The sequence below is a fragment of the Eulemur rufifrons genome, chromosome 14 (assembly GCF_041146395.1).
Source record: "Eulemur rufifrons isolate Redbay chromosome 14, OSU_ERuf_1, whole genome shotgun sequence".
Taxonomy (NCBI): Eukaryota; Metazoa; Chordata; class Mammalia; order Primates; family Lemuridae; genus Eulemur; species Eulemur rufifrons.
This window is the reverse complement of record NC_090996.1, coordinates 8859276-8870847: the sequence shown is the minus strand read 5'-3', so window position 1 is coordinate 8870847 and position 11572 is coordinate 8859276. Positions and strand designations below refer to the sequence as shown.

The following is an 11572-nucleotide window of genomic DNA, read 5'->3' as shown; positions in this document are numbered from 1 at the left end:
AGTGTTTTCTTCCTGTTTTCCATTTCCTTTTACCAAGAGCTCCACATTTGAAAGCCACAGTATGACTGCATTTGGGGAACTTTGCCCCTGAAATTCAAACAACATCTTTCCCATAACCATATATAGGGGTAAGGTGGGAGGGGCAGGAGTCAACCTGGGATTTTCTTATGCCCTTGTTAGAGCCTACCCTGTCTGTTAGATCAGTAACCAGGAGGGGGAAACCTGGTTTATTAGTTTCTAAATGCCCTCCTGGATTAAAAAGTATCGTTCCGGCTCCCAGCAATGGCCACCACGGTGCAACTTGAGCTGGGCATGGTGGCTCACACCTGTAATCCCAGCATTTTGGAAGGCTGAGGCGGGAGGATAACTTGAGGACACGAGTTTGAGGTTGCAGTTAGGTATGATAGTGCCACCGCACTCCAGCCTCGGCTCAAAAAAAAGTGCAGCTTGAAGTGTAAATGGATTTAGCCTGAAATCTGTAGCATCTGCTCTTCCAATTGTCAGAAAACTTGGATTGGTTGACACGAGTGGAATTTTTCTTGCGATTGGATAAATGTGTCACGGTCCAATGCTGTTGTGACAGATGGAAAAATCCTATGTAGGGCACGCAGCAGCCTACCAGGCTCGCAGGCAGGATACCAGGGGGCCGTGTGGCACCGAAGTCTGAGAAGAACCTGTGTCGCCTTCGGTGAATTACTCATGTGCACTTCCTGATAAGAACTTTACTGTTTGAATATCTCGGTGGCAAAACCGCAGAGTTTATCTGCAGTAGCAAACAGAAGGGGCTGGGCAGAAACCCTTCTGTGCCGTCTGCCAACGGCCAGGAGAACGAGCGCACTGCGCCAGGCTTGGGTCCCCGCTGGTGTCGCTGGGTCGGTGCGGTCCGGGCGACCCCCAACCAGCTCTGCCTGGTGCCATCGTGCACCTGGGCAGACTCGGGCGGCGAACGGAGCCTGCCCTTCCACCCCCTCCCCCACCCTGCCCACCTCACGCCTGCCCGCCCTGTTCCCACGCCCCACCCCTCCACGCGGCCATTCACCGGTGCCAGGCACCCCTGGAGGCTCACCCTGCCAACCCCGGGCTCCCATTCTGCGCTCAGACCCAGGGGCAGAGGAAGCCCAGCTCCTGGTCTGTCGCGGGGCCGGGCCCAGTCCTCCCGCGCGCCCCGTCGCCACCGTGAGGCCACTCCCGGTGACCCCGGGCCGGGGCAGGGGGGGATGCGCGCGGCTCGTAGTCTCCCCGGAGCCCCGCACTCCCCTTCGCGCTGCCCTGGGGTGGTCCCGGCGGGTGCGGGGCCACAGGGCGGGGACCCCCTCCCCCCGCTCTCCCCGAGGAGGCCCCTAGAGCTCCGCCCCTCCCGGCCCGGAGGGTGACGTGGCCGCAGCACCCCCGCGGGCGGGTCACGTGACGGCGGCGCGCCGTTGCCATGGCAGCGGCTGCGGCGGCCGGCGGAGGCGGGGCCGGGGGGGGGAGGGGACTCCGGGCGACCGGCGGAAGGAGGGAGGGGGCCGCGCTCGGCGGCCAGGCCGGGCCACTGGGCCACACGGCCACGCCACCGCCGCCTGCCGCGAGCTCGGAGCCGGAGCCGGGCGGGGCGGGCAAGGCAGCTCCGGTGAGTGCTCCGCGGCGGCCCGCGCCTACTCCTCCCTTGGCCGCGGGGGGTGGCGGGGGCAGCTGGGGGGGCCGGAATGGGACCGGGGACGCTCGCCAGGGGAGGGACGCGGCTTCCTCCTGGGCAGGCTCGGGATGGAGCGGAAGGAAGAGAGGACCGCCGCGGGGTTGGGGGGCGGCCAGGGGTCCCCAGCCCGCGGGATCCCGGGCGGGGTGCGGCGCCGAGAGGATTCGGAGGGCGGGGGCCCAGCCGAGTCCGGGTCCTGCAGCCGCTGGGGCTTCCCAGGGGGAGGGACAGGGATGCAGGTGGACACCTCCGGCAGGCCCCCGCCCCGCGCGCCTGTGTGACAGACACTCGCCATTGCCTGTGCCCCAGATGTTTAGAGGAAGTCAAGACAGGCCAACTCCAAAACCTCCCCACTGGAAATGTTTCTAACAGACCTGCCAGGGAGAATCACTCATCTTTAGAGAGAGGGTCACCGCTGTTCTACAAGAACTCTTTTCTCTGACTGCTCCTTATAAAAACAATGAAACAAAAAAACCCAGGAGCGCATCCTTTGGAGCCTGTGCCACCTGGCAGAAATGTAGGGCTCCTTCTGGCCCCACCTCACCTGCTGCCTGAGCTCCAGGGTGTGGGGACCAGACTCTGCCCCTCCCCTTGGGCCATGAGGCCTGGCACAAGGTAGGCCACTGCGACCTAAAGGATGGATTTGAGCCCGTCCTGGGCTGCATGCGCTCTCTGGAGGCGGCGGCTTCTCTACCTTCAGGACCTGCAGGCCTGTCTCAAGACCCAGCTCCAGGCAGACAACCAGCCCTGCCTTCCCACCCCCCCCACTCTGGGGACATCTGCAGGGCCAAGACTGCCCTGGCCACTCCCTGGAGGCCACCCTCAGACCTCATTGAGCGCTACATCTCCACTCTCAGACTTGAGCCTGGCCTACGCTCACTGATGGCCCCTGGACTTCCCTCTTCTTCACCCTTGTCCCTTTGGAGGCCACCAGGCCCTCCCCTGCCTCCCAGCCTGCCGAACATTCCCTGGGTTGAACTGTGGTCCCAAGCAAGACTGACCCAGCAGTTCCCAGACTGTTGCACTGGCCAACTCCTTCCATGCCCCCTACAGCTGGACACCGCTGAGAGAGGCCAGCAGAGTCGTGCTGCAGGGCCTACTGGCCCTAGGCTCCAAGTGTCTTCCACCCACATCTCCCTGCACCCCCACCCCCCAGGCAGCCAGCCTTCCCGCCCTGTCCCCTGGAGGATAGGAGCCATCCCAAATGTGCCTGGAGCTTGTCTTCCTGCCTCTCAGGACCCTTCCATGGGGACAGCACCTTGTCTTTGAGGGAGGGTCCCTCTTGGCCAAGGCTGCCTTCACTACCTGCTACGTCCTGGTACCCTTCCTGGTGTTGCCGCCCCCTGGTGTTGCCTGCAGGGGACAGGAGGTGGGGGGGGGGGCCTTTCCCCTGCTGCCCTGTCTATCCACTGTGGCATTGAGCTCATTGGAAGAGAGTCGCCCCCTTATCCTTCTCCCACACTGGGCAGTGAAATTCTTGCCTCTTTCACCTTTGCTGCCTTCGAACCAAGTGCAGGAAGCGTCTGTGGGATGCAGGAGGGAGGAAGGAGAGATGCTTGAGGGGTAGCAGAGGTCAGCCCCTCACCGTCTGACCCCTGCACTCTGTGTACCGTCTTCCTCAGACCTGCAGGCTCAATTCCGTCCTATAAGGGCGAGGTGGGGGGGAGGCAAAAATGCATTTGCAAATCGTGACATTTTCAGTTATGTGGAGCTAACCCACGAATTGGTTTAATGAGCAACACTTCTCTGAATTCTCCCCAAGGGAAGGGACGTTCCAGGGATGGAAGTGCTTGAACACAGTGCTGCTGGCTGAGATGGGACCGAGCCCCCGAGCTGGCATTCCTACAAATGACCAGGTAATTGGCATCCCCTGGCAGAGATAAGAGAGCACAGAACTGTTGCCGGGGACACTGTCGGGCAGAGGAAGCTGTGGCCCTGCAGCCTGGCCCCGCAAGAGAGACCTTTCCCCACCTCCGGCGCCTTCTTGTTAAGCCTGCTGGAGCTGGCGTGGATGGATGAAGTCTGGGGCACTTCCTCAGCTGCTGACCCTGGTAAACACCCCCGGTCCCACCCATCCACGCACTCCCTGGGCCCTAGAAACGCTGGTCTGTTTGCAGTAGCTAAAGTAGGCTCTCCATGGAGCCTGTGGGGGTCTGAACAGAGAAGTTACTTTCTGATGCCAAGTACGCCGCAAGGTGCCTGTGCCCTTGGAGTGTGCCCTGCAGATTAATTAGCGCTGGATCCCGGCGTGTTGCTGCCAGGCCAGCCCCTTGGGCCACATGAGACTGCCAATCCCCTGCTTGGATTAGTGGAGATTTGGGTTTAAATTCACAGATCTTGACAGATTAGTCCTTCTGATATTCAGTCCTTGTTATGATCAAACCAGATGTCTACCAGGTACGAGTCCGGGTGTCTCCAGTGTCTGTTTCTCCGTAAAGTGTATCGTGTCAGTTGGTGGATTTAGTTTTCATTTTGCGGAAGGGTTCCATTGCAGCCTGGATGTGGCTTTGCTTTAGTCTTATAAACTCAGTATTTTTTTGAGGGTAAACTGTACTGATTAAAATTTAAGTTAGATTTGCAAAACTAGCAGCTACTTGGAAATGTTTGTTCCATGGTTGGCACCTGGACGTTGAAAGCAGGTTTGGGCCTCCAGGTGTGCCATCTTGCTCTAAAGTCCTGCAGGTGGGAATGGTTCTGAACATGAGGGCGTGAGGTCTGGGGTCAGCTGCCATGCTCAGAATCACGCAGGCGACTCAAAGCCAGGTGTTTTGACTTTCGGTGCCAGGCTCTTTCTAAACGCCACAGCTGCTGTTCCCTGAGGATAAGTGCAAGTCAGATTCAGTAGGGACTTCTGGCCACACCTGACGGGAGCCTTGCTGGCCATCGGTGGCTGGGTTCCAGCTCTGTGGAGGGATGACCTCGCTGCAGCGCGCCTGGGAATGCACGCCCGAGCTTCCTGTCCTGCAGGTGGTCCCCACGTTTGGTTTGGGGACTGTCTTGGAGACCAGGGCTCCACACCCACGCTCCCTTTGAACCCGTATGTCTCTGACATGAGGCCTGTACGGCAGGGCCCAGGGAATATTAAATGGGCTTGGAGTCTGGCTTTACTTTTTTTTTTTTGAGACACAGTCTCACTCTGTTGCCCAGGCTAGAGTGCTGTGGCGTCAGCCCAGCTCACAGCAACCTCAAACTCCTGGGCTCAAGCCATTCTTCTGCCTCGGCCTCCCGAGTAGCTGGGACTACAGGTGTGCACTACCACGCCCAGCTAAATTTTTCTGGCTAAGTTGCCTGGCTACTTTATTTCTATTTTTAGTAGAGACAGGGTCTTGCTCTTGCTGAGGCTGGTTTGGAACTCCTGACCTTAACTGATTCTCCCACCTCAGCCTCCCTGAGTGCTAGGATTACAGGCGTGAGCCACCACGCCCAGCCTGAGTCTGGCTTTTCAAGGCCACAGAAACCTTCTCGGCGGCCTGAGCATATCTCTCTCCCTTCCCCAGCCTGGCTCCCACCATGAGCGCTGAGCTCAACGTGCCTGTGGACCCCTCCACTCCCGCCTGCTCCGAGCCTGGCCACAAGGGCATGGATTACCGCGACTGGGTCCGCCGCAGCTACCTGGAACTGGTCACCTCCAATCACCACTCGGTGCAGGCCCTGTCCTGGAGGAAGCTGTACCTGAGCAGGGCCAAGCTCAAGGCCTCGAGCAGGACCTCAGCCCTCCTTTCGGGCTTCGCCATGGTGAGTGCAGCCTGCGGGGGGAGCTCGGTCAAATGGTGGGGGGGGGGAGTGCTCCCTCCGGGCCCCTGGCAGCCAGGACGGACCACTGGGAAGTGTCTGCCCATGTCCCAGCTCCTCCAAGAGGGCTGTTCTTTGGGGGCTCTTTAAGGGAGGCTGTGCCTGGAGGATGGGGGGTGGAATTCCAAGGCCCTGAGTCCTCAGAAAGTCTCCTCCTTCTGTGCATGGAAAGTATTTGCTTAGCAAGGAGGTCAGTGCAGGGAAATTAACACAGCTTCAGTGGTTCAGTGTCCAGGGTTCCTGGGGAGAGAGACCCACGTCTGCCCCATCTCAAGCACCACCCCAGAGTTTGGAAATCTGAGAGATTTGAGCGGGGACTCACAGATGGATTGGGGCTTGCTCACTTTAGCCCAGTTGGGGATGCAGACTTGTCCCCTGAATGTGGCCTCCGGGGTGACGAAGCAGAACCTCTGGCCTGGCTCCCAGCTGTCAGTTTCCCTGAGTCATCCCCCAAGTGTCATCCCCTCGGACAGAAATCAGTCTGGGGGCAAAGCCTATCTGCTGTTGACTCCAAACCCACATCCCCTGGGGGGAATCGTTCCAGAGGTCGAGGAGAGGGAGTGAGAAGCAACAGAGTGCTCAGAGGTCTTGTTGGGCCGGAAGCCATTTCTCTCTTTATGTAAAAACAACTGTTTTTCTATAGCGCAGAGCCTCAGCTGTTAAACTGGTAGGACAACTGAACATAATAAGCTGACGGAGCGAGCCACTGTGGCCACAGGGGCTGCTCAGCCATCGGCATGGGCCACTCTTGGCCAAAGGAGACGTTTCATAGTCAGAGAGCGTGAGGCTTCGTACAAGGCGGGGCAGAGGTCACCTAGTTTGGTGTTTAGGTCTGTGGTTTAAAGCAAGGCTTATTTAGGTCTTGTGTTTTATTTTTTAACATATTGCCGAAGTGTATAATTATAGGGTGTACAACTGTGGTGCGGAATGACTTTCTTCCATGGTTTTCATCCCATTAAAAAGACAGACTATTTTCTCAAGCTTAATTTTAAGGAATGTGTGAGAAGTTTCTATTAAATTGAAGCTTGCTTTTTACACGACAGAAGAATTATATTGCATTAAATTTTTCTGGCCTGTGCTCTCCCCAACCTGTGAAAAATTACCTCTTAAGTACTTAACACAGGTGGTTTCATTTGTGTGTGGGGCCTGGGTTTTGGAAATCCTTTCTTGGCTGCAGCTGTCTTTTTTAGACCTTGGCCTTCCAAATATTTGGCTTTGCAAACTTTTGACAGCTTTACAGCTTTTGAGTCAACAAAATGCTCCCCCAAGACTGAGGCTTTAAGATCACTAAATAAAATTTGAAAAGCCCTGTGAAGAAAGCTATAAAACAGGACGTGTGAATTCTGGAGGAAGAGTTTGAGACTTCATGACTGCCCTTGGGGGTATGCAGTGGTGTTAGAATGAGAATAGTACCCGGGTCACCCAGCTTGGCCTGGCCTGGGGGCAGTCCCATTCTCCTGTAATCAGTCATTTCCTGCTCATTGATGAGTATCTCCTCTCTACCAGCAAGTGCTTCCTTAAGCAGTTTGGAGGCACATTCCAGAAGTGCCTTTGCTCTCTCTTCTAGAAGTTCTCTCGGGGAGACAGCCCCAGCCTGACCTGCACTGGCCATAACAGAGTATGCAGCCATCCCTTGGTATCCTGGAGCGATGGGTTCCAGGACGCCCAGGTGTACCAAAATCCACGGGTGCTTGAGTCCACGTGTGGCATTTGCATTTGCCTGCGCACATCCTCCTGTACACTCTAAGTCATCTCTAGATTACTTAGAACACCTAATACAGTGTAAATGCTGTGTGAATGGTTATACTGTATTGGCTTCTTATTTGTATTATTTTCTATTGTGGTCCTCCACCCACACAATATTTTTGCTGCGTGGTTGGTTGCATCTACATATTCAGAAGCCGTGGCTATGAAGGCTGCACTGGGAAGCCGGCGTGTGCCCCCTCGATTGATTAGATTAATCTGCCACCATTCGATCAGATTGTTCTTCAGACTGGGAGCAGCTTGGGGGAAATAAGTGACAGATGCAGATCATCAGAAATCCTAGCTGAATCGGGGCAGGGACACGGAACAGTGAAAACACGCAGTTTGCTAGGTGGGGTCCCTTGTTTATATTATGTGTTCCCTAATTAGAATTGCAGAGCTGTTCCTTTGTTCGAGAGCAAGCACTTACCCCTAACCATTAGCTTATTTTCTCATGTTTAGCCTTCCCCTAACATAGAGAACCAGTGATCCGAGGCCCCTCATAAAATCTCTGCATAAACACAGTGAAAATGGCCTTTGGGCCTCTTCTCTGGAGGTGGAACACAACCACTCTTTGTAGACCGTATCTCCTACCTTTTAATCTACTTAGTTCCTTCTTGGAACCCTCTGTAGTTTGTGGTATTCTTTTGTTGGGCCATATCCTTTGTGGTAGTAAGAGCCCATCCAGAGCCACAGGGGCACTGAGAAGAGACCACCCCTCAGTGTTGTATTGTGACTACTGTCTTTTAGATATTTTTGACAATGGCCCAGCCATAGCACTATTGAGTTGCTATTCAGCTCTGGTCCACTAGGACTGCCATATCTTCTTCTACCTACCAAGTATTCCATCATCTTTGAAGGTGAGGTGAAGGGATAAGGTTCCCCAAGAGGCAGTAGTTGCTAAAAGTTATGAAATCTTCTTATGTATTTTTTTAAAAAAAGGGATGGCTAATCTAGGAGGCAAACACTGTGGTTAGAAAAACCTTCCTCAGTCTTTTTCTTTTAGCCTCCCTGCCCCCTTCTTTGACTAGTCTGGCTCCTTTGGCTGCCTGGGAGAAGGTCCTTGGCTCCCCTGCAGTCTTTGCTGGGCCTGGACTAAACCCTCCACCGGGGGAGGATCCACAGTGCTGGGGGCAGGTGGGGGCCAGAAGGGCACCACTGGGTGTGGCCTTGGTCTGACTGCAGGGAAGTGTGGGAAGGGCAGGCTGTGAAAACCCCTTGGGGTGCATGGTGAGCAGGCGGCAGTGGCTGTAGACACCCCTGCCGCAGAGATAAGCTGGGGCTTCCGGTTCCCTCTTTGGGGCTTTTTCTTCCTTTCATTTAAAAATAATTTTTATTTCACCAAAGCGTAGTACATGAACATAGTTTTAAAAATGCTTATAACAAACCCTAGCAGCCCTGGAGGGAGGGCACCTGGCTGCGGCTACAGGGTTCCAGATGACACACGGAGGCCGCGGGGCTCGGCGCATCCGTGTCAGGCCTCACCCACTGGTGTCCCCTGCCTGCGGGTGCCGATTGCTCTCCCTTGGCCCAGCCCAGGCTCCTTCCCGCAGCTGCCCCCCTCACCTCTCCCGCCTTTCCTGGCCTTCGGAGCCACAGCTCTCCCCCAGCTTCTGGCCTCAGCTGCGAGATGCCCTGTGTGGTCTGTACCAGGCCGTCCGGGGGTGCAGCTCCGAGTCCGGGGACCATGAGGAAGTCTCCCTTTTTACATTTTGAAAGGTCAGTTTTTATGTTTTGAAAAACAGCCATTTTTTGCAGCTAAGCCAGCTGCAGCCTGGCTATGACATCAGCAAAGCTGCGCAGACCGTGCCCAGGCAGTGGGCCTGTGCCCTGGGTGCTAGCTGGCACCGCCGAGGCGTCCTTGCTTCTGGGTCTAGGAAGGCACCTGGGGGTGATCACCTGTGTGTCCTTATCTCTTCTGTACTTTAGATTTTTCCTTAGTGTGATCTTCCTTAGGCAGAAAAAAGGAAGTTTGAAATATTTAAATATCAAGGAGAGGCCCTCTGGTCTTCAGGGGCCCAGAACATGGGTGAGTCCCCAGGTTGGTAAGTCCGTGGGTGCCCGCAGCCCTCCACACTGCCTGGCAGGTGGCCGTGGTGGGGGTGCAGCCTGCCCTGCCCTCCCGCCCAGCCCCGCTCTTCCTGGCAGGTGGCCATGGTGGAGGTGCAGCTGGAGACGCAGTACCAGTACCCGCGGCCGCTGCTCATCGCCTTCAGCGCCTGCACCACGGTGCTGGTGGCCGTGCACCTGTTTGCCCTGCTCATCAGCACGTGCATCCTGCCCAACGTGGAGGCCGTGAGCAACATCCACAACCTCAACTCCATCAGCGAGTCGCCGCACGAGCGCATGCACCCCTACATCGAGCTGGCCTGGGGCTTCTCCACCGTGCTGGGCATCCTGCTCTTCCTGGCCGAGGTGGTGCTGCTCTGCTGGATCAAGTTCCTCCCCGTGGACGCCAGGCGCCCGCCTGGCCCCGGCAGCCACACGGGCTGGCAGGCCGCCCTGGTGTCCACCATCATCATGGTGCCCGTGGGCCTCATCTTCGTGGTCTTCACCATCCACTTCTACCGCTCGCTGGTGCGCCACAAGACGGAGCGCCACAACCGCGAGATCGAGGAGCTGCACAAGCTCAAGGTGCAGCTGGACGGGCACGAGCGCAGCCTGCAGGTCGTGTGAGCGGCCGGGCCGGTGCCTGGGGGCCAAATGAAAACTGCTTGCGTTTGGGGAGACTCAACAATGCAAACTGCTCCCCAGGCTGCTTAGACACTGCCAGATGGTTCAAGACCAAAGTTTTACTCCTGTCTTAATGTAACAACCCGGATGATTTTACCTGAGGTGGAACGTCTGGTAGTTAACCAAGACACTGTGTTGCTGAGAGCTTAGGGGGCAAAGAAAGGCTGATTCCTGGGCCCTGGGATTTCCTGGGTCGGGGCAAGCGGAAGAGGCTCCAGGGTATCCGTCCGCAGGCCCTGTCTCAGGAAGAGCTGTGAGCGGTACCCAGTGGCCCAGGGACTCTCTGGGACCTGGAACGTGCAGCCGGCCAGGGAAGGGAGCATCTGGGCAGGGGCGTGAGTTCAGAGGGGGGAGCATGTCCAATGGTGATGAGGCGGGGACTGTGGCGATCAGCTGGGTGCAGGAGGACAGCTTGGTGTTTCCTCCCTCTAGCCCTGGAGAGAGGTGGGTGCCTGGCTTCGGGGGGAGGCAGCAGCTTGGGGCACACATCTGCGCAGCAGGGCAGGTGGGTGCTGCAGCTAATGTCAGAGTTGCCAGGCCCTGGGGAGATTCCAAGGGTGGGAGACCTGGCCAGGGTCAGGGATGCATGTCTGTGGGCCTCAGCGTGAGGTGCCCACTGAGGGAAACAAATTAACTGAGGGGTATCCGAGGCGCACTAGGCTCAGGTTCTCATTTCCCAGCCAGCCTGGAGCCCAGGCCACATGGACTCAGCAAAGCCACCATAGTCTGGAAGTCTACCCAGGTTGCTGCTGCCCATGGCCCCAGGTGGCTGGAGGGGACAGCCTGGGGGGCTTCCTGTTTAGACAAGGCCATTGGCTTGGCCTGGCCTAGCCTGTGGGTAGTGGGTCCAGGGGCCAAATGCAGGCCCCCCTTGTTAGGACACCAACTGCAGGGGGCGCGAGTCCCCACACGTGCTCCCTGCTGGGCCCTCCAGGCCTCTCAGCCAGCACAGGGTCCCCCGTGCACCCGCTGACCCAGCGGTGTGGTGTTGGTTCTGGCATTTTCATGTAAGGTACCTATGAGACCTGCCCCTGTGTTCTTGGTACACGCGCATGCACATGACGTGGGAGCGTGCTGCACCCCGAGCTGCTGTTAGAAACCGTGTTGACCCCAGTCCCCAGTTCCCAGTCCCCAGCAGTAAACTGGAGAGGGACACTTTGTCTTTTGTTCTCATAGTCATTGGGCTTGGTCATGCTCTGATTGCGTTTCTTGTAACAGTGTAATATCTCTGCGGGGTCTGGGCTATCTGAGCCGTGGGATTCCGGATGGCCCAGATGAGGTCTCGGGTGTCATGTACCGTTGAGAACAGAGACCTTAATACACAGCTCAGAGGTGCCAAGGGGCCTTGGGGAGCTGTGCCGAGAAGCCCCATTGTACGTTGTGGCATCTTTGGGCAGACTGGAGGTTGTGCCCTGTGGGGCCAGACAAGAGCCCCACACAGTCCAAAGGGTGTGACCTTTTTGGCCCCTGCAGACATCCGTCTGTGACTCGCTTGCCTTCTAGCGCATGTCTGTACTTCCCTGGAGCCGAAAGGCTCTTCTGGTTTGATACGTGTTTGCTTCGCTAAAGAATGTCAGTGTCCCTCCAAGACGGCTGCCTTGTGTCCTGGCAGGCACGAGACGGGCT

At 57.0% G+C, this 11572-nt stretch overlaps 1 protein-coding gene across 1 annotated transcript; it reads left to right on the top strand.

Annotated features, from left to right (window-relative positions):
* The first annotated feature begins 1514 nt into the window (after positions 1-1514).
* ORAI2 (ORAI calcium release-activated calcium modulator 2) lies at positions 1515-10209 on the top strand. The gene is made up of 4 exons (XM_069485734.1): positions 1515-1612; positions 3441-3534; positions 5176-5413; positions 9362-10209. Exons 2-4 carry the CDS (start codon positions 3527-3529, stop codon positions 9887-9889), a joined length of 774 nt encoding a protein of 257 aa, XP_069341835.1. The 5' UTR covers positions 1515-1612; positions 3441-3526; the 3' UTR covers positions 9890-10209.
* Positions 10210-11572: the final 1363 nt, after the last annotated feature.

Bases quoted from the DNA above. Each gene is read 5' to 3' on its own strand.
- ORAI2 (XM_069485734.1), top strand. The intron at 5,414-9,361 runs GTGAGTGCAGCC...TCTTCCTGGCAG, and splicing joins TCCTTTCGGGCTTCGCCATG to GTGGCCATGGTGGAGGTGCA.